The 22,199-nt window shown below is 35.4% G+C and overlaps 1 protein-coding gene across 1 annotated transcript; it reads right to left on the bottom strand.

Moving 5' to 3' along the window:
• Window positions 1-3,973: 3,973 nt before the first annotated feature.
• Window positions 3,974-22,111, bottom strand: LOC147512495 (protein ENHANCED DOWNY MILDEW 2-like). Its single transcript, XM_086595530.1, has 9 exons — window positions 22,098-22,111; window positions 21,798-21,947; window positions 20,885-20,986; window positions 18,620-18,712; window positions 17,524-17,565; window positions 11,044-11,124; window positions 10,877-10,933; window positions 5,317-5,376; window positions 3,974-4,411 (listed from the first exon to the last, which is right to left on the bottom strand). The coding sequence occupies exons 2-9, from the start codon at window positions 21,939-21,941 to the stop codon at window positions 4,343-4,345; spliced, it is 648 nt and encodes a 215-aa protein (XP_086451656.1). The 5' UTR covers window positions 21,942-21,947; window positions 22,098-22,111; the 3' UTR covers window positions 3,974-4,342.
• Between the last annotated feature and the right edge of the window lie 88 nt (window positions 22,112-22,199).

Here is a 22,199-nt window from a genome sequence, read left to right as displayed (position 1 = left end):
AATGATATTTGTGTTACGGTATCCGAAATTTCAATATTTGATTTTTCCGAAAAATAATTGAGTCGGAATTGGATGTGTTTTCAAAATTCTATCCGATCCGATTTCCAAATAATTTCTGAATTTTTAACATATAGTGGTCTATTTCATATAGTTATTAAATTAAAACTACATATAGTTTACAAACCAAATAAAAATATAAGTAGAACATTGTCTCTCACACAACTTCAATAAATCAATATTGTTCTTCTAGTACATGTCTCAATTTACCCCGTATTCCTATTTACTTAATTAATGCATTAACATAAATTTTTTTTTTGCTAAATGAACGTGTTAAAAGGTCTAAGTTGTTTACTGAATTATTACATTTCAAAATATTTGCTAAATGAATGCATTAACTGGATTAAAAAATGGTTATTCTAAAAAAGAATCCGATTATATAATTCAAATTTCTGATTTACTTCCATATTTTACGGATTCCGAAATTTTCAAAAAAAATCCCATTTTTCGAACTTTTCGAATTCGGAAAAAAATAATTGGATAAGATTTGGAAAGGATATTGTTATCCGAAAAAAATTGGAAATTTTTCCAAAAGCCTTTTATCCAATCTGATCCTAAATCACCCATAATTTTTTGTGTTAGGAAAGTTGGGCTTAAAAGAGTTGGGCCTTTTTACCCGTTGACTTTTTTTATTTTTACTATGTTTTTGTTGGATAGTTTCTTTTTACTATTCTTCAAATTAGCATCTCAATCCCTTTTTTAACAATAAACCTGCCATTCTTAGTCTGTCTAATTTGTGAAGTAAATGACAAATTTATCTAATTTGTTTCAACTAGCATAGGAGTCCAACTTAAATTAAGATACGGTGTGGCGTTCCTTCTCCAAATACACAAGATTAAATTATATCACCATGTAATAGTGGGCGTTTGTAGAGCAATATCATGACTTATGTATCATGGAGACAAATTTTGAAGGAAATAAAATCATTATAAACTACAATACCGTGTTCATTTAAAAAACATAATAGCTTGTATGTGAAACGCTGCTCTATTCGTATAATCTCATTATTGTGTGCAATCAGAATTTCACATCTCAAAAAATTTAAAGTTTTAACTATCAAAACACAATAGATTAGGCGTGGATTGTTAAATTGTTTGTCATTATGAAAAAGATCATCTTATAATTGCATAATAATTTAGGATTTTACACACACAAAATAAAGTTATAACTTTTAATAAGATAACAACATAAATGTGGTTGGTGAGGTAGTAGCTTATGTATGAACGACACCTGTCCAGCCTATGTTGTAAAATTACTAAATCGGATTGTTCCCGTAGTAGGGAAACAAAAAGGCGTAACCTGAATAAGACCATCACATATTGATCTGTACGTCACAAGTGGAACAACCTAACCACATTTTTTTATTTTTTATTTTTTAAAGGAGTAACTTCTTCTTTCTTTATTTATTTTATTATTTTTATTTATTTTTTGTTTATTTTTTTATTATTCTTCTTTAGAGAAAAACACACATTTGGATCCCAACCATGTTTCACGGTATTGAATTGCAGCTACAAAACTTACACTTATATGATTCCCATTTCTATTGCAACCATTTATTTTCCCTAACCACTAAACCTTATACTACATTGTCATAAACCACTAAATATCGTGAGAATGGAGGCGTGTACAACAACATATATTTAGTATACCGCAACGGTGGTCTTGACCGATCTTAATAAGTCTCAAATTGACTTGATGATTTTGTTATTTTTCGGTTGATGGAAATTCACACTCTTAGTAGTGTTATATTTTTTAAGTGGAAATAAGTAATAACGATAGAGGAGTATTGGTAGAATTTGAGGGAGAAGAGAAGATTATGTTAAAAACATATGGGTGGAATTTTATAAGATTTGAGAGGGCAAAAAATAATAGAGAAGCACATAGACAAGATACAAGACACGTTTGTTTTTCTCCTCTAATAATAATAAAAACCTTCCTACGGTCTGTCGGATTAATGGAAGAGTGCCAACTGTTTAAATACTTTTACAATCTCATATTGTTAGTTGTGTGCAATCGGAGTTTGAAACCTTAAAAACTTTAAAGTTTTAACAATCAAAACAAAATAAATTATAAAACCGCTAAGCAGTAGAGAGTGGTGTTAAGTCGTAATCAATTAATGGAGAAAAATGTCATGACGGAGAAAACAACATGCAACAATTGTTGATGAGAACATTGTATGATGAGATGGGGAGGGAAAATTTTAATTTGTTTTTTTTTGAGTTTCAGACAAAATAAAAAAATAAAACGATTAGGAGAGTTTTGAAGCCGTGACACTCAAGTTTTGAACTATAGAGTATAGACAATCATTTTATATTTTTGCCCCCTAATCCACCGATTCGAATTGTTTGGCATTTTGAAAAAGATCATCTTATAATTTGTCGAATTATTTAGGATTTTACGCACACATTATCTTTTTTCATTCACTAATTAATAGTCATGAATAATAATACTAAAACTAGTATTTGGTAATTGAAAACAAAAACAAATCCATTCAATGTGAATTATAGGGAAACATCTTACATATATATATATACTAGAATTTAACCCGTGGCTACGCCACTCGAGTCATAATTAAATGAATACATATAAATTTAACTTTTACAATAGAATTACTATTTTTTTTTTCTTTGACATTTAAATTGAACTTGTTAGTGTCATTGTGATACCCTTAATTGAATATGCCTTAGAAAATCATATTGGCCGAGTATATGTATTGAGAACAATTTGTTCATCTATAAGTTTCATCCAGAAGCGGAGTGTACTTGCATTGAAAAAAGAAGAAGCGGAGTGTACGACGTAGACAGCTTTCACTGTTCATTCCTTGTGTAATCTATATTCAATTTATACACGTTTCTCAAACGGTGAGCAGCATTCAAATTTTTGGATACTAAACCATTATATGAATCATAATCATGGCCCAAGTTAACCTAGCAAAAGCGACTCAAGCTACAACAACATTTTAGTTAGATATTAAATCATTGGTTACAATGAAAACTTTATACAAATACATAATGCTCTCTTATTGGAAATGATTGCAGACCTTAGCAAATAAGGTGAGTGACTATTCATGAGCTGATGATTCTTGCCTCTACAGTGATGATGCACACTTAAAATTGCTAGAAGATAATAACTGTACTGAATTAACAAAAGGAGAAGAGTTACATTACAAAGAATTGAGAAATGAGTGTAATAGTTGATTATGTAATAGCATAACAACTACAATACATTAAGAGGAGAATCAATGATATGTCAATTATGGTTGTTCCATTGAAGTTAAGAAGTCTGGTATGCTATCCCACCACTTCCTAGTGCCATGGGGTAAGTGTTGCTCTTGTTGTTGCACATTTTTCAACGCCAAAGTTGACTTCTTGTCCAAGCTAATGTGATAAAGAGCCAGAAGTTCTAATGCACTGATTACTGATTGAGCAAAATGCTTCCACTGCAGCTATTGATATGAGACCACTACTACAGAAAAGTCCATAGATAGCGTCCAAAAAACGCTATGAATTTTACTTAATAGCACTTACAAAACGCTATCAAACACGATGTTATGCTTTTATTGATAGCGTTGTCCCAAAAAACGCAATTGATTTGATAGCGCTTTCTAGGAAATGCTATTAATTTAATTACATTTTTTCTTAAGCTTATTAAACTATTTATAGCGTTCTTTGGAAAATGCCATCAATTTAATTGCGTTTTATTTTAGTGCTATTCTTATTTCTATAGCGTTTAGTACATAAGTGCTATCTATTTCGATAGCGTTTTCCAGTCAGCGCTATCTATTTAAATAGCGTTTTTTCAGAAAGCGCTATCTATTTCAATAACGTTCTTTTCCGGTCGGTGCTATAAATCTAATAACCACATGTGCAAATATATTTTAAAATCCACAAATTAACAATGGCCATGATACGCATGATAATCAACAATAACTTCATTCATTAATAACCAAAATATAGTATTCCATTGTACAAAGACAAACTTCCTCTAAAAAAATTGTACAACGACAAAAAAACAAAAAATAGAATTCAAGTTTTCACAAAAGTTTCTTTCAATAAAAAAAAATAAACATGCTATTGTTGACCTCCTTCGCGTGGTGATTAATAAATATTACGTGTTTTGTGAGCCATGCAATAATTGCGGTCCCTTTAACATCTCCCATTGTTTGCAATTCAGAAATTTCTCTTTAAAGACATGGTTATGAGTTCACAACTTTCTCTACCCAAACTTTCGAGGCATCATCTCCAAGATGTACACCATATACTGGTTTTATAGGACCATCAGTCTCCTACCGTCCTTTAGCAACTAATTCATATGGAGCCGCCCACTTCAACAACTTGCATTGTCGTCTAGGTGCCTACATTTCCAAAAACAAAACAAGAAAGAAACTTAGTACGTGACGAATAGTCTTAGACTCTTAGGCACACATTATACATTGCACCATGGCACACTAATATAACTTAAAGTTTATATACAATAGACAAACCATAAGTTAACATCAAATATAACAACCCCTTGCAAAAAGAAATATTTTACCTATGGAAGAGTAGTTGGAGTAGTTTGTATGCCTTGATCATTACTCCCTATGCCTCGACCCTACCCAAACAAAAAGAAAGTATAATTATTCCCTATGTCCTCTCATGTTTCAGGTTCTGCTGGTGGAGATAATCATATGTTGCAGAGAGTTAAACTGAAGCTAAGGTTAGGGCCCTTAGGGAAGAGCTGAGGTGACACTGGAGAGGATTGACGCAGAGTATAGAGAACGGTTAACAAGTCTCAGAAGGGATGTTGAAGCCGAAAGCGTAAGCAAAGCGATCAATGGGTTGCCTCAAAGTTTATGGAGCAGATGGGATACCGTTCTAGGCCTACTGTATAGAACGGCAGGTGAACATGTTTGGTTCTTTTATTCGATGATGAGGTTGTAGCATGCATATTTGTTATTCAGAAAATATAGGAGAGAGGAGTTAACTTGATTGTAGTGTATTCAAAAAAATGTACGAGATACCATGTAGAGAAGAATTGAAACTTAGCCTGGCTCACAATCGTGGGTACTGTTTGATTGCCAACCTCCGAGGAGGAATAAGTTTATGTTCAAACAGAGAACTGGTTTTCTTTCCTAAACAATTCTTATTTACTCTTTTGCTAAAATGAAGAACTTTGGTAATCATAACACAATAAAAACAATATTATGCACATGCAAAACAACCCTTTGATAGTGTCAAGTACAACATAGATATATCTCGCAAATAGGGATATATTTACCTGTGGAAGAGTAGTTGGATAATTACTATGTATTCCCTGATGATTCCCTATGCCTTGATCCTACAAAAAAAAAATCATAAGTGAGCAGCAACCTTTTGAATTGAAGTGCACAAATGAGTTTGATCAAACTCATACACAACCGACTTGTATATATTCTCCCTACCAATCTTGTTAAGCGTTCAATCTCTAGCCGCCGTTAGTGTGCACAAACTGGCCACACAAGGTGTCCCTTGCAACACACCCCAGCCATTACCAAAAACCAGGAAAGAGTTAGGAAGTTTAAGCATTTTTCGATGCCTTAAAAGCATCAAGCTGATTATCAAAAGCCGTGTGTATTTAAGCAAACTAGGGTGTCTGTCGAAGGGTTTAAGTGAACTAGAGTTGGAGAATTTATCAGCATAAAAGCAATCTCCTGATCTTGAGAACCTAGATAGTAAATTCAGCCCTTTCTTCTACACAAATAAGCTTACCCCCGTATGAAACAATGGTCTAACAATGCAATCTAAACTACCCTAACACAAATATCACTTCAAATACATTAATTTACACTAAATTACAAATCAGTACCAGGGAGCATGCATTATGCAATGATCTCAAACTATATTAAATGAACCAGCCAAGACATAGGATATATCTCGCAAATAGGAATATACCTGTGGAAGAGTAGCTGGAGGATTAGTTTGTATCCTCTGATGGATCCCTATGTCTTGACCCTACCAAAATAAAAGATACATAAGTGAGAAACCTTTTGAAGTGCCGCTGCGTCCAAGGCCCATCCCCCTGCTCCCTATACCGCCCCCTCTTCCTACTCTGCTGTAGCGGATTGGGAAGACGAATTAGATCAACCTTCCTCCTCAGTTCAAGAAGCTGCCATGGCCTCTTCTAAACTCAAATTGTGGGATAGTGACTCTGAAGGGGATGAACCCGTTGAAGTCACTGGTAAGAGCCCTCCTGCTAAAAAGGCTAGGACTGCAGCGCCCAACCCCACTGGAGCTGCTGCTGTATTGCCGCGGCCTACTGTTTCTGCTCGCCGTCCTTCTACAAATTCCCAGCCATCTGGGTCAGCACCACCACCTGAAATATGGCGACCTCAATTCGTGGCTAGAGATCGCTGAAGTAACTATACGCCGACTTCGGACAATCAATCCCTCATTCTTTGCGTCTCTTTTCTTCAGTTCTCACCTGCCCAAAGATCAAGCGTATGGTGATTCTGGCAGCTTTGCAGCTCATAGAACCTCCATATACCACTGTTGGGAAAAGGTATTATTCTGTTTTTTTTTTTTTTTTTCTCATCTTCTTAGTCGTTTCAACTCTTTGATAACCCGTGACCTTTTTCAACTGAGTTTGGATATTGGTTATATGATCTGCGGGCTCACCAACCAACACTGGGACTCTGTGGAGACCATGAAGCGAGAGATTGAAGGACGGACGGGCCGGAAGGCCAAATATGCCGTGGAAAAAGATCGCGATGCTCTTGACCAGGGCCGTGAAGGCCCAAAAGGCGCTTCAGGTGGCGAAGAGCGTAAAGACCGCGATTATGTATCAGGTGTTTCATCAAAACTGGAGAGCCAGAAAGAGGCAGCTAAGGTCGCCACTCAGGTCGCCGTTGATAAAGCTGTTCAAGATGCCGCCGACCGTTTTCGTAGCCTTGCGGAGAAGAAGATTAGCCGCGAACTTAAACAAATGTACATTAGAACTCTCTCATGGGCGGTCGCCTCCTTCTGCTCGCTCAGAGTCTGCGATCAAATCAAATAAGCCCCTCCCACCTTTACATCGACTTCAACTCCTGTCGCGGTCCCCTCCCCAACTAAAGCTGTTAATTCAGTGAATCATGCACCCATCATAGTGGATATTCCCCCTCCTTCTGCCAGTGAGGTGGAATCATTGCCTGCTCACCAGAATGTTGGCGAAGGGCCTCAGTGAATCATGCACCCTTCTGTGTGAGTGTGCACTAATATGTGTTTCAGAAAAGGGCATGTGTGCTTACCTTCTTCTTAGAATTAGGCTTCTCTGATATGCACAATTTTTTCTAACTCAGCTTGAGAGGTTGAGTGTGGTAGGCTACCAGCGCCATCATCTTTTGATGAATCTTCCTTGTCACATGAATTTCTATTTGAAATGTTTATCCCAGCATTTGTAGACTTTGTAAGAGCAGCTTGGATAGATGTTTTTTCCTTCCTTTTCCTTTTTTTAGCTTACTTTGAACTTTGTCAACATACCAACAAATATTTTGTTAAATGAGAAACAAGTGTATATACAAACACAATCAACATACCAACAAATATTCTATTAAATGAGAAATAAGTGTATATACAAACACGATCAACAAAAAAATTTACCTCCGCTTTCGACATTTGGTTTAAAGTGTCCTTAGTTCCTTGTCAAAATATTTGAAATGACAACGACGCATAATGTGGCCGAAAACATCAAGACATAATAACCTCAACTTCTAGACTAAATTTTAGAATATTAAGTGCCAAACAAAACTTATATGAACAAACAACCCAAGTGCCAAAAAAAATCACAACACATATTTATATGAACTAAAAACCTGGAGAATTCAAAAGAAAAAAATATATATAACTAGCAAAAGATACCAATGTGGTAGTCATGTAAGCAAAGGGTTTCAAACTAAAAGATACCGATGCGTGGACTGTTGGGTCTCCAATAGCATTATGAACTGGTAAAGTAAAACCCCTAGGACCATGCATATGAAAGATACTAATGAAACCGTAGTACATGAGATTATGAAAACTAAATATTGATAGATCAAGAGCCTTAACCTCTTTTTCTATATTTTTATTCCTCTTTTGATGATGTCTTAGCTAGACAATACCTTGAGGCAAAGATTCCGAAAAAGTGTTTTTCTCCCATGTAAATTTCTTTTATATTAATATCCCAGTAGTGGTCCTCCTTACCCCAACTTGTCTAAATCAACTCGCTCATTGATTCAACCCACTAATATTTATAATTTTACCATCTTATGCATTTCCGGTGGATCATATGAAGATGTATGTACATGTTACGGTCATGAGAAAAAAGTAAAAAGAGCATTAAAAAGTACCTAACCAACATTTCAGGGCTGAATTTAAACTACATCAAGACAAATAAACTACAATATACAAAGCATAATGTGTGACTAATGGAAGTCGAAATGAGAAATGCATGCAACATGTTGCCAAAAAGTTGCTTAGTAAATCATATAGATACCAGATTATTGAGTAGCTATGACAACTAATGGTAGTCCGTGATCATCTTTAGTTGCTTCTTTAAATAACTAGAGGTCAACGTGTAAATCAATAAACAAGGTACATTTATCAATTCCCTAGCCACATCTGATCCCAAAGGAGCAAGTCAAAGATGTAGTAGCTTGAGGAACTAATGTAAATGTGTCCTTACCTAATTAACTTGTTGTTTACTAAAAGCCCTCAGAGTAAATTATGGTGATTACCCAAAACACACATACAAACAATAATTGAATGAAAAGACACAATTGAGAGTTGGATCGTTGTAAATTACCTAGATTGAAAGCAATAGACCCCCCATAAATTTCCTGTATTCTCGTCTTCAAATGAAATCCAAGACTCAATTTTTAAAATCAAAATTGTTCCCTGAAAGCCTAATCTTGTGCTCCAATTACTGACGATCGCTTTTCAATCCTACCTATATTAATATCCGTTTCTCCCAAGATGCTCATAGTGAGCCACATCAGCAAAGTTTTTAAAATAGTCCCTATTTGAAAAATAATTACTTGCCTTCTTACCAAACTAATCCTGAATTTGGCCTGCTCTCTAATTTAATATAAATTAAAATTGTCTTTTCATGTGTTATGCTAAAACAAAAAACAAAGCTACGCATTATTTCATTATTTCAAATGTACGCATGGGATAAAAAAAAACAAATTCTAAAAAACAATAGATTAGTTAATTGATATGTATTAGTTATTGGATATGGATATGGATATGTATTAATTAATAGATATGGATATGTATTAGTTAATAGATATGGATATGGATTAGTTAATGGATCATGATATGTATTACTTATTGGATATGGATATGTTAAACTTCCACGTGCTTCCCTTAAATATAAGCCCAGACATGATGGGTTTAAGAATAACAGGCCCGGCCAAAAAACCGAATTCGATAGGAACTGCTAAAAATAGACCCAAAACCGAAACCGATAAGAACCGACATATGAACACATAACCCAACACCTGATTTACATAGACATACCACTAGGTTGAAAACTAATGTTTTTTTTTTTTTTTATCTTTTTGGACAAAGTTGTAAGTTCATGAGATAGTGACCACGACAAGTTGGTCAGGGGATCAAAAATTGGTGATGAAAAAATAAAAAACAGCCAACAAAAAGAAACATAAAATAAAAATGAGGTTGTGTGAACCGTCAACAAAAATACAAAAATATTAGCGGAAAAATAAAATAAATAAAAATATGAAAAGAAAAATAAGGGCAACTGTTATGGCTTTATTTAGGCCCATAGATTCGAGGTATGAAGAGTGTTCTAAAAAAACGTTAGGCAGTAGTCGGGGCGGTGGGAGAGCGCCTAGAGCAGTATTCTTTCCCACGACCATGTAATAAGTGTAAATGAAAAAAACTGTTCGAGACACTAAATAAACTGTCCAAGACACCATATCCGGATAATCCATTTAAGAAAAGGCCTGTTTTCTGCTTTATTCATATAGTCCTGTTTGAGTTATGTAGTAATTAAGTGTAGTTTGATAGAAGTTCGCCATAGTTATAAAAGCACGTCTATACATAGAATTTGTAAAATGTATTATAGTCTGCTTGTCTGGTTACTAGAAATTTAGTGGCGTGTGCTCACTTTAAATCGAGAATTCTCATTTTTTTTCTCCATTTAGTATAAATGAAAAATAAACCCAAAAACCATAGGTAAAAGCCTTTTTTCCTTAGTAGATATGAAAATTAAATATTGTAACAACCATCAAGTGTAATCATTCAATTTAAACGGAAATGGAAAAGAGATATGTGAACTTTGTTGAAAAATGTGATTAACATAATTTTGGGGTTTGAAATGAGAAATATTTGCCAAAATGAATTTTTTTGGGGTTTTCTATCACTTGCTTAAAAAGTTTGGATGATTGGGTCCATTCAAACTTTCATAATACCCTTGTTTGTGCACTATTAGAATATTCATTTTAAAATTTATGAAGCACATATGTATTCATAGTGCCTTGTGTGTTTGAAATATAGAGACTGAACAACTATATTTATCAAAAGAAATAATGAATGGTTTCTAAAACTTGTGTTACTACTTATTACTGATATCAAAATAATCAATACATCAAACAACAAATTACAAAAACAAACAAAGTGCATTTCAATGTGAGGGTGAAATCAAACAATACTAAAGTTATTTTGGTAATTACCGAATTAATTATTTAGAAGGCGAGTAATTATTTTCTAAATAGGGACTTTCAATCCTATCTTGAAGCACAGTTGTTAATAACCCAGTTGACCAGAGTCCGCAGAAATGAAAATTTGAAAAATCCTTTACTAGAAAAGAACTTGTTACTGACCACAAAAGATTGCAGTATATCAACGGTGGCATCTGAGCTGCTCATTGTCTCTAAATGCTGGACAAAAATTTTTTGTTCTTCAATTCCTTTAAACCCAAAAAAGAGAAAAAAACACATTTCATAACTCTTGCCCATTATGAAAAAAAACACAAATGCTTCTTCATTACCTTTTCCGGATGAACCATTAAGTGAAAGCTTTCCAAAATTGAACAGAGGTCGCTTCGAAGGTCTTCCATTGATTTCCAACCACAGGTAAAATGGGTGCTCAAAAAAAAAACCAAGATAAAACTATATACAAGTCAATAAAGTAATGAAGAAGGCTAGGCTCACAAAATGCTTAAAGCGGAGATTGAAAATATTAGTAGAGTTGACTAGATTCAAATGGGTTATCACACAGTTGACCAGAATTCCTTAAAACATTTTAGGCGTCCGCACTTCAATGAACTCTGAAAAAAAATTGAAAGAAATATTTGTTTTTGCTAAAAATAGAGATGAAACTGCAACAATTGAAGATTGGGTTTTTTAAGATGGAGAAGATGAGTACCGATATGATAGAAGTTTTTGTTTTGCTTTGAGATGAGAGGAAGGAAGGAATTTTGATGGGGCAGTGATGGTAAACGCGGTGGTGGGGTGATTGGAGGTGGTGGTGGGGTGATCGGAGATGGTGGAAAGAGGATTTAGATTTAAGAGAAAATCAGACGTGGCGGCTGTTTTGTTCAATAAGGGTTTTTGTTTGGAAAGAGGGAAAATAGAAAAAAAAAATAAAGCGCCCACTTAAAAGTTAAAATTGGGATTTTCGTTTGAGCGGGCTTTAAGAATTGGGTGTCGAAGTCAACAGTGACCTGGTGGCAATAGCAGTTAGATAAAAATGCAATCAATTATATAGCAATATTCATATAAACGCAATTGTAAGGTTTCCGGTAAAAAAACTTGATAGCACTAAACTAGAAAACGCTATCTCTAAAAAATGTATAGCGTTTTTTTATATATGCTATTGATTAAATGCTATCTATTTGCATTTTTGTAGTAGTGGACAATCCATAATTTAATCCAACTTGCTTGAATAGAGATGCTACTATTTAGTCTGTCTTGTGATCCTTACTCCTAAGATGGAGTAACTAACGTGATCGAAGGAGGAGCTATACACTATTATTTAACCATGTCAATTATATTTATACCATGTCAGATATCTCTTACTATTTCTTTTGCTGTTTTCAAAATTTTGAAACTATTTTTTTCTATTTTTTTTCTTATCCTTAGCTTATAACTATTTTGGACTCCACCTCATAACTATTAACTGAAGAACAGAACATAGCAGATTGCAGCTAGCATAGCAAAACATTGGAGGCAACTTAGTGACCAAGACCATTCTCACAAACCAACAATCGTCTAAAGTACAAAGTACGTCCAATACATCGTCAGCAACATAGGAGATGCGTGTGATTTGTTCTAACCAAACCTTCACTATTCCGCTTTTGACTTGCTGTTCCTCTGCATCCTCAAGCACTCCTAGGATAAGAGAGAGTGTATCAGCGAGCTTTTCGCTTTCATTACGTACACCGGCCAATAGATTCACCTCTGTTTGGAGGATAGAACGCAGTTGCTCCAGCGCACCAGAGATCACCGCATGAGCCATAGTGATAAGTTATCAGGTAATGAATATCACAATCAGAAGAAAAACAACAGAAAGAGAGAAGACACCCAATTTGTAAATGCAAGGGCAAAGCCGCCTAGGTTCGTTGTTATCTCAATTGGCAAATGTAGTCCATCCTAGGGTGATACTTCGACCCTCCGGCCGCCCCGACCCGGCCCATGGACCGAAAAAGCCCTTAAAATGAGGCCCTCACACATTCGTGGGCCTTAAGTGCTCAAGTACAGAGTGTCCTCGACTGCTCGTATCGAAGAGCTGGAAAGACAAAACCAGATTAAAGGAGAATTAACGATAAAAGGGCTTGGGCATGTCTGCAATCAAAAGGATGCTGAACGATCCAATGATAAAAAGAGGATTGAGAAGCTAAATGTGTGGTGGTCAGGTGGTGATGATCAAGGTGGCCTTGATCCTTTGCATGAAAACATCAGCAGGGAGGTGTTAGAAGGACTTCATCCACATACGAACATACAAGAGTTTCAGATTCAAAGGTACCCAGTTCTTACATAGTTGGCTAGGGACTTCGAGGACACTTCCAAAGTTGATTTCTCTCTCGCTCTATCGCATGCCTAACGTGGAAGGATCAAGGATGGTTGTCAGTACATGCACGTCCACTCTCTACTTGCCTTTGTCTATTGAGGAATTAGCAGTGGAGAGATGCAATGAAGTGGATTGTCTTCCAGAAGCACTGCTGCAGAACCTCACTTGTCTACGGACTTTGGTCATTAAAGCCTGCAAGATCCTGAAAATTCTTCCCACGAAGGCTTGAAAATCTCGCACCACTGAGGTTCATGAGGATTATATCCGGATCAATGCTAACGGGCCTCAAGACTCTAATACTTACTGGTTGTCACTGTTTGGAAGTTTTGGTTGGTTTTCAGCTCCTCATTGCCTTTGGAATCTAGAATTTGAAAGATTTGGCTTGGGAGGGTGTACAACACATAACTACTCTTCAATCTCTCAGAATTTGAGAGTGCAAGAATCTGAGTGTGTTGCCAGAATGTTTTTTTTTGTTAAAGGATAATTGATTAATAAATAAAATAAAGTGTTCTCCAAGTTATTAGGAACTGATTTAGATAGTTCCTGAACTGAAGGAAACATGGGAGAGCGGTTCTCGATCATAAAGAAAGGAAACTTTGAAACATATCCTGAGGATTGTTTCTTAAGGATAACGTTCTATTTAAAGAAGGGTTGGCCCGATTAAAGAGGAAACTCGGGGAGGATGCTGTCCAGATCCAGACTTTCAAAGAGAGTGGATTCTTAATAGGAAACTGAGTCCTAGGAAGGGAAGGAACTTGCTTTAAGTGAGGTAAACTCTAATCCTAGGATTCTTAGCTCTCTCCTATAAAAAAGAGAGAGATCTACCTCGATAAACTACACGTTTTAGGGTTTGATTCTTCTACAATTGGGGAGATACATAGGCAATCCTACATGTTTTAGTACATTGGTTCAACCCAAGCAACATTATTATCTCTTCTCCTTTACAGATCACAACCCTCTAGTCCTGCATCACATGATCCAGTAGAGGATCGTGGGATACTCAGAAAAACCCAACAATATTCGTGTCGGAAATAGACACACATCGGTGGCAAATGTAACTTAGTTTCTAAACAACACCACCGAAAAATAAGTGTATCCAATACTGCTGCCGCAGCAAACTCAAAACCAACATCTGGTAGGTGGAGTGACATTTTTACTAATACCAAGTACATCCCTTTATTTACCAAGGTGTCGTTTGTTTTAGGTCTGAAACTAATTACAAATCTAACTACTTAATGGGAGAAAAAATTTATAATAGCAGGACTTTACACTCCATTTGTTGGATAGAAAACTCTCAATAAGGGAAAAGTCTGACAAAACTTATTTATGAGGACATCGAGTTTGAGACAAGCCCATGGGCGGGTTGCATAAGGCATCCATTTTCTTTTAGTTGGTTTATTTTATTTAGTTATTTGTCATGTCGCATGTCTTAATTGGTTTGCTTTGGTGTTAACTCGTATAAATAAGGCCTTGTAATTAGGGTTCATAGTAATTGATGCTTATGAATGCTTAAGACAAAATTACAAGACTTTTAGGATTTTTTTTTTTTATTTGTTTTTGGTATCGGAGGTAAAAATAAAAATAAAATATTCAATTTTTTTTAGGTCAGAGATTTGATTTTTCATTTTTTTTAGAGTAAAGTTTCAATTTATATGTCATATATAAAGAAGCCAGAGATCTAAATTTAAAAAAAAACGTTCAGGGTTAGAATGCTAAATTTGAAGCAACGCAAAAACCATTGAATGCAATTCTAGCAGCCCAACAACAAAATTCTAGGATTTCTGATGAGGTTAGTCCCCTTTTGGTTTAGAGTTCAGCCACCACAAGCGAAACCACCATTAATGGCGCCTCCTCATAATTTTCACGCATGTCTAATTTCTATCAACAACAACTGATATATCAAGCTTATTCCCCTTATTATTAGTCTTGGATTCCTAATCAGTATCAATTTGTTCCCATTATGCAGTTACGTGCCTATGTGAAGTTGTGCTCAACAAAAAAATTGTGGTCAATCAATTGTTCGAGCGATAATGTAATGGGTATTCCTATTGTGGCACACTAACCACTCTTCCTCCTTCCGGTTACTCTTGGTCCACCAAACACTATCGATTGGGACCCGAGACCCGTGTCAACTAAACATTGGCTAGGCAAACATTTAAATAGAAAGATAGTAATATCCAATATGTAAACCATCTTTAAAGTTATCGTTTTTGTCAAGTATGAGAATATAAATAAAGCATGAAATTCACATTATACCAGAACCAACTAAGTCTATGTTTGGTAAGAGCTGTGACAAATGCAAATTTTGTCACCATTTGCCACTGGTAAATTTGCTATGTGACAATTGCAAATAACTTGTCCTGATTGATATTTCCAATTTAAATTTGTCATTGTTTGATAATACTGTGGTAAATATCATTTGTCCTGATTTGAAACCATTTGTTGCGGTTTGATTGTCCAAATTTGTCGCGGCAAATTTTTCATTTTTTCATTTTTTGTGCTTTTAAAATATTTAAGATTTAAAAATTATAGCTACTCTTATTTGTAAATTTATTTTATTTGTATATGGTTCCATTGAAAGACACGATGTTAATCTCTTAGCTACTACCCTCGTATGCAAGACCTAAGTGAACTGTGGAGATGGATTTGATAAAACGTTTAAAGTCAAAGTTCCAGTTGAATCTCCTTTTGAAGCTTCCAAATCCAAAGTGATTGGTTCATGTAATGGGATAGTTTCAACATTTTAAATCAAAGGTATATACGCATACTACCCATATCTCCAACATTACAAAATTAATCGTTCCTAATTTCTAGTATTTTTCTAAACCGTAATTGAAAATTTTCCAACATTCATGTACTCAATAGTGAAAGGTCTAAAATTCGGCAAAGGTGCTCTCGAGTATACAGTTTGTTTAAATGAATTCGAAGATGATGTAATGAATTCGAAGATGATGTAATGAATTCGAGTATACAGTTTGTTTAAAATAGTCTAATCATGCTACTTCAATTTATGAAAGCTCCAGTAATTGGGTGGCGACTACTCTCTTCTACCTCTTCTTAATAATCAACCAACAGCTTGCAGCTCCCACACCAAAATGATGTTTGTTGGTGAAAGCAAACAAGAATATCAATTAACTAAAACTGGGGTTTCAACAATCAGACTAGAACAAACCAATTCTCTTAAGCAAACAATCGATAACAACCAATTTGCAAAGGAGGTTTTAAGGCCTTGTAGCAAGACAACTCCTAATTCTAATTGAAAACTTGAAACTCCGATACGAAACCGTCCAACTCCTATTCTTAATTAATTTAAAAAACTAAAAAGAGAAGCTACGAAATAAATAATAAATTTATTAACTATAAAATATACAAACTAAAAAAAATAATAAATTAGTCTTGGGGATTTTTTGAGTTAACCCCTCATAAGTGTGTAGCTGTTTTTACTTAACCCGCATTTCCAAAACCAATTGACTTTGTCCCCCACTCTATGAATTTTCTGTTACCCAAACAGTTGAATTTAGCATATTGCCAACTTGGCTCTTATGAAATATCCGTTGGGGTTCTTATACACCCTCAAATTTAAGCATCGAAATTGGGTTTACCAAATTTATTTAGTTCAGTCAAACAAAGAGAATATGTTTCTCTAATACTTGGTCTTGTTGCATTAGCACAAGTTTTTGTGATTAGATCCTCCATTTTTGCTTGCCGCTTCAATGTTGTTTGTACTTGCTGTCCAGACACTCCCAAAACTATGGCCAGAAAGAAAACGTAGTCAAACCACCAAAATGGATAGCCATTCAGTCAATTCCTCTCTCATTCTTCTTCCTCCTTATTCCTTAATTTATCATCTCCTTCGTTTTGAATGAAATGGATAAATTTGGTAATCACAAATTTGATGCCTAAATTTGGGGGTGCAAAGGCAAATGATATTGGGAATGAGGAGTTAAGTCAAAGCACTACACACTGATGGAGATTGACTCAAGAAAAAAAACCCTTCATAAAAAATTAATATGTATTCACGCTTTGCATCAGTGAATCGTGGAACTGAAGAAGATTGCAGAGCTCCAAATATTGTTGGCTAGGATACATGGGTACAACATTTTTTTTTGGTCGGTACATGGGTACAACATGGATAGGGCATAGACATGGTGTGGACATAGCATTTCAATTATTAAATGGAGTGCCTAACACATGCAATTTATCCTTACACCACTGAGGTTAAATACTTGAATACAAGAAATTCTGGTATTAACTGGCGAATAGGCAAGAAAAGAAGCAAAGAATGATCGCATCTTAGAAAGTTCCAGTCAAAGGAAGATCCATTCATTATATCATATATGCAACAGACGATAGCCGCCGAATTATTAGCAACGCTAATAAAGTCACGGTAAGTCAAAATATCTATCCTGAATATAAGTAGGAAAAAAATGAAAATGAGTGGATAAGTACAAGCTCTTACCATATCACCATCTTGAACATACCAATGAAGCTTATCCACAATCTGCATACCAGCATTAGGGCCATCAGCATTAATACATTTAAGAATAAGGAAAATATTCAATAGAAATAATCAGCATACAACCCACTAGAAACAAGGTTGTAATTTGGTTCCTCAATGGGTGAATAAATGAAAATCTTTTTCGGGCAATACAAAAATTAAAAGGACAAGGCGCGTAGTCCAGATAAGTTCCTAGTACTTTGGATCCTCAAGAAGTCAATAAACAAAAATCACTTAGAAAAGAGCTATGCAAGACTCAAAACTGGATAAGGAGCTACACCAGATAAATTGCTAACAGAGGTCTATCAACGTTGCTACCACACCCCACAGAAGAGCTCGTGAAGATGGTGATGGGTTTTAAAGATAGCTAGCATTGATTAGAGAATAAATGCTAATTACTACTCTGCTCACCCACATGAGGTCTCAGATCAGTCAAACTTGACAGGCAATCTGGAATGAAAGGCAAATCTTCGACAGTGACTCAGTGAGCTCTTCGTCAATGAGTGTAGATATCTAGCAGATTTTCGACAGAATAACGAAAACCGAACCACTACAAATGAAAGTTCTATTTGAGTGTCTGACAAGATCTCCTACACATTTACCTCCATATACTTTTCCTGCCCCAGTTAACTTCCCTCCATTTAAGGTCTACACAACAAGCCCTTATTCTTCATCTTAAAATGTCAGTGAAGAACGTTTTAAATAAACCTTTATGTTATCTCCAAGGAAGAAGATCTTTTCCTTCCCTTCCTTATAATCTATATACATCTCCACTTGAACTTTCCTTACCAAGTTACCAAATCACAATCTAATACTGTGTTCTACTAACCAAGAGAGTGCAATAGAGGATCTCAACTTTATAGACTTAAAGCAATGAGCCAGTGGCATTACTAGTGAAACATTCAAAGATATGAAACAAATTAGTCTTGGGCAACATAAGAACATGCCAAACAATTGCTTTAAAACTTTCAATATGCCAACATAATTTTTTTTAATAAAATTAAATAAATAAGAAACAAAAACATTAAACACTTAGATAGTTAGGTACGTCACGTACATCCTTGAGCTTGTCCACCTTTGTGAAATGACGACCAAAAGATGTATAGCGCATGCCATGTAGAAAAGGTGCAAGATAGACTCTCAGCTTATTCTACGACAACCAAAAACTAATGTCAGTACAATTCATAGAAACACGCTTAATCACTTTTGTGACAAATTATCAAAAACTTCAAGTTGCACCTAATACACACAAAGTCATATGTGGGACAGTGGAAGTGTAACAGCGTATTAGCAAGCACATGAGACTTGGAAAGGAAAGTAAAACTCTTGTGCATTTTTTACTAGTACAAATAGGTGTGTTGTTGCATAGACATGTGAATTGTAGTCCAAAAAGGCGCCTCTATGCTCACCAGGCGACTGAAAGTTCAACCAAACCACCCTGAAGGTTGTTAACTTCTTATCTAGACCCCTCAAGGTGCAGGTACACCCAAGGGTTTGCTTTGTTCATGTAATGCACCTATGGCTATCTCAATGCTTACTCTACCAACGCATCCGGGTTACATTTTGCTAGAGTGAAGCCGGAAAAAATTGAATAAATAAATAAATCTTGAATCCAAACGGAGGTTTCTTAAATTCATGAGAAGACAAAGATAGAGTAAAAGGTAGATGTTTTATAGATAATAATTGATAATGTTCACAAATTTGTTACGGCTTTTATTCTACAAGAACCATAAGCTCAAAGACTTAATAACCATAACAATCGCATATTTGGTGTGTGTTATAAGTTATAACATAAGAGCAGGATAGTTAGCCAACCAAATAAACACCCCAACCTGGTGGAATATTCCACACCAAAAAATCTGTTCATTCGAAAATTTCAAACCTTGTCAAAAGGTGTTGCAAACTGAAAAGCTATAGGGAACGCGTTCCTTATTTTTTGATTTTTTTCAAACATCAAGTGCAACGATTAACTTCACAATCGAAGTGATACAGGTATTTCCAGTAGCAAACAACTAAGGGTAGGATTATCTTCGAAAAGTTCATTCTGTTCTGATTTCTGAACGAAATTCCATGACAATAGACAGAGGGCAAGTTGTGGCTACATCTAAAGTTGTTGGACAATAGGATAGTAAAAGACTATTTTTCGTCAAATAAAAAAATATTGGGGTAATGTCAAAACATCCCAAACGGTACTTGGAAAACCCACGACTGTTATTTCCATTAATGGGTTTCGAGCACTAGTCCAGAATGAGCCAGCAATAGTGATAGTGTTAGGATACTACACTTGGGCAAGAAGTTGAATATCAACAACAAAGGGGTCCCACTATGCCTGACTTAGTGTCAGAGCATGATCTTAAGTGCAAGAGCGTTTAATTTAAAAAATTCAGCGAGAGTGAATTTGAGCCAAGAGTAGCACCCCTAGTTGGACGATTCAATTACTATGGTTTGGACTGGTCAGAGAGTTTAATTTTTAGGCTTTTAGCCAACAATAGTCGTGATCGTAAATCAATAAGAGGAACATTCATTTTCATGTTGGGATCATCAGCATACATGTTTAGATGCTGGTAGACAATGGAGAAGCCAGGATTTTAGTTCCGGGTGGGCAAATTAACATGCAATTCATTAAAAAAGCGACTCAAAATTCTTAACACCAAAAATTGAAAATTCCAAACATGTGTACATTAATTATCCACTAAAAAAAGTTTTCGAAAAGCTCGAAATCAAACAAAAAAAAAATTATAAGTGTCAACAACGAGTATCCATTTTCACCCACTCATCCTCAATACGACTCCAAAGTCAATTCTTTACAATATGCAAAGCTGAAAATACTTTCTCAACAGTTGTATAGAGAACTTACGAGAGATTAGAGCTTTTCAATGAATCAATGACACAAGCCACACTTGACAGGCACAAGTTTTTGAGTAGGGGCTTTTGCGGAAAAAAAAAACTAACAAAGAAGAAGAGAGATTTTCTTTTCCTTTCTAGTAGGGAGTTTTGATAAGGTGCTCTCAAGTTAGTGAAAATCCAGCCCAATTAGTAAATCTTGATTAAATCAAGTGAGATAGAAAAACAGCACACTCTTGGTGTAATACATTTGGATAGCACCATAGCAAAGTTTTACATCTTTGGAAAAGGAAAACCAATGCACATAAATAAGTTTTTTTTTTTTTTTGGAAAGTTCAAGGTGTGCGGCTGCCCACCCTTGGCTCCGCCCTTGCTGGTAGAGCTCGTTCGAACAAATGCAAAAAAGTGAAATTCAGTTAATTACAGTGGGCAGTTGATATAAGAGTACTAAGAGATGTGCATTTAGATATATAAATACCTTCCATTTAATCAGCTGATTAAGAATTTCTGGTCCACAAACAGATTTTGCATCCTCCACACTACCGCCATTTTCCAACTTTTGTAGAGCATTTTGAACACCCTGCAAATACATAACAATTATAAAATATCATCTACTGACACTTTAGAACTGTTCCAAAAATTCAAATTTGCCTCCGCTGTAGTTAATTTTCAATTAAGTACGACGTTTTCACGGATGGCGTTAACACTTTTATAGACAGAAGCTCTCACATATAGCCCAAGATCTCCAGCTTTTTCTAACAGATTAGCAACTAAAGTAACTGGCAAACTCATCTCTCCTCTTAACTTCTTAAGCTAGGCGTCATTCCAGCATACTTTGTCCCGCCATCTGAGTCACTTGTTATTGTTTCTTTATTTGATAGGTAAAAGATATTAACCTGATATAAGGTGAGAATTACATTAACAACAAAAGCAATAAACAAGGCTATTACTAAAGGACCACCCTAATCATATGCACACAGCACACCCACAAAAGTACCACCAGTCCACCACCAAGGCAGTACCACTATAACAACTACCAAATAGTAAACAATGAGCACCACCTCTATGCCCATACTAGAATAAATTATCATCTTCTACTCCTCCTTGTCCCATGCTTCTTCCCATCACAAGTACTCAAAATTTATGTTGGGATCTTCTTCATACATTTCATCCTCCTCGTCTACGTCAAGATCAACATAGTATTGACTATCGTCTGTTCATCTATCTCAATAAAACTTCTCAATGATCCTAGCCTTCCTATCATCCATCTCAGTCACTTATAAGTTATTAACACAGATCTTGGTAGTTTCTAACCGACAGGGAACAATTCTGGTGCACCCTTTTAGCTAAACGCCTTTCCAGCATACTTATATTATCAGGATAAGTTATACCTCAACAAAGCCTTCCACCTTTCCCTGTGTGATGGTCCTATCCATTACAGCTTTTGATGAGTATCCGTGTGTAGATGGAGTTTTGTGCTCATTTATTATTTGCTCCAAGGTTATTGAAGATGTTTTTGCCTCCATCAAAGCCATTATTCTGCATCACAACAAGTGAGACTTCAATACACCCAGAAAATATTCACAACTAAAAATATAGACGTGTATATTGATAACAAAACATGCACCAAGGTACATTAATTACATAAAAACAATAGGCAAAATGAGTTAATCGGTCTAACATGTATTTATCTGTTTTGATTCAGTATCAAACAAGTGGTTGTACAATTTTGCTTGAGTAGTAGTTTTGCTTCCCTTCTTCAAACCTAAGGTTTCCTTTCCCAAATATGCCCC

Source organism: Coptis chinensis, chromosome 3 (assembly GCF_015680905.1).
Source record: "Coptis chinensis isolate HL-2020 chromosome 3, ASM1568090v1, whole genome shotgun sequence".
NCBI classification, from domain to species: Eukaryota; Viridiplantae; Streptophyta; class Magnoliopsida; order Ranunculales; family Ranunculaceae; genus Coptis; species Coptis chinensis.
This window is presented reverse-complemented; position numbering and strand designations above follow the sequence as displayed.

Excerpts from the sequence above, each read along its gene's own strand:
- LOC147512495 (XM_086595530.1), bottom strand. The coding sequence starts at position 21,941 with ATGGCTTTGATGGAGGCAAAAACATCTTCAATAACCTTGGAGCAAATA. Across the intron at positions 20,987-21,797 it reads AGGTGGAAGGCTTTGTTGAG|GGTGTTCAAAATGCTCTACA; the intron begins GTATAACTTATC and ends ATGTATTTGCAG. Across the intron at positions 4,412-5,316 it reads ATCCAACTACTCTTCCACAG|GCACCTAGACGACAATGCAA; the intron begins GTAAATATATCC and ends TTGGAAATGTAG.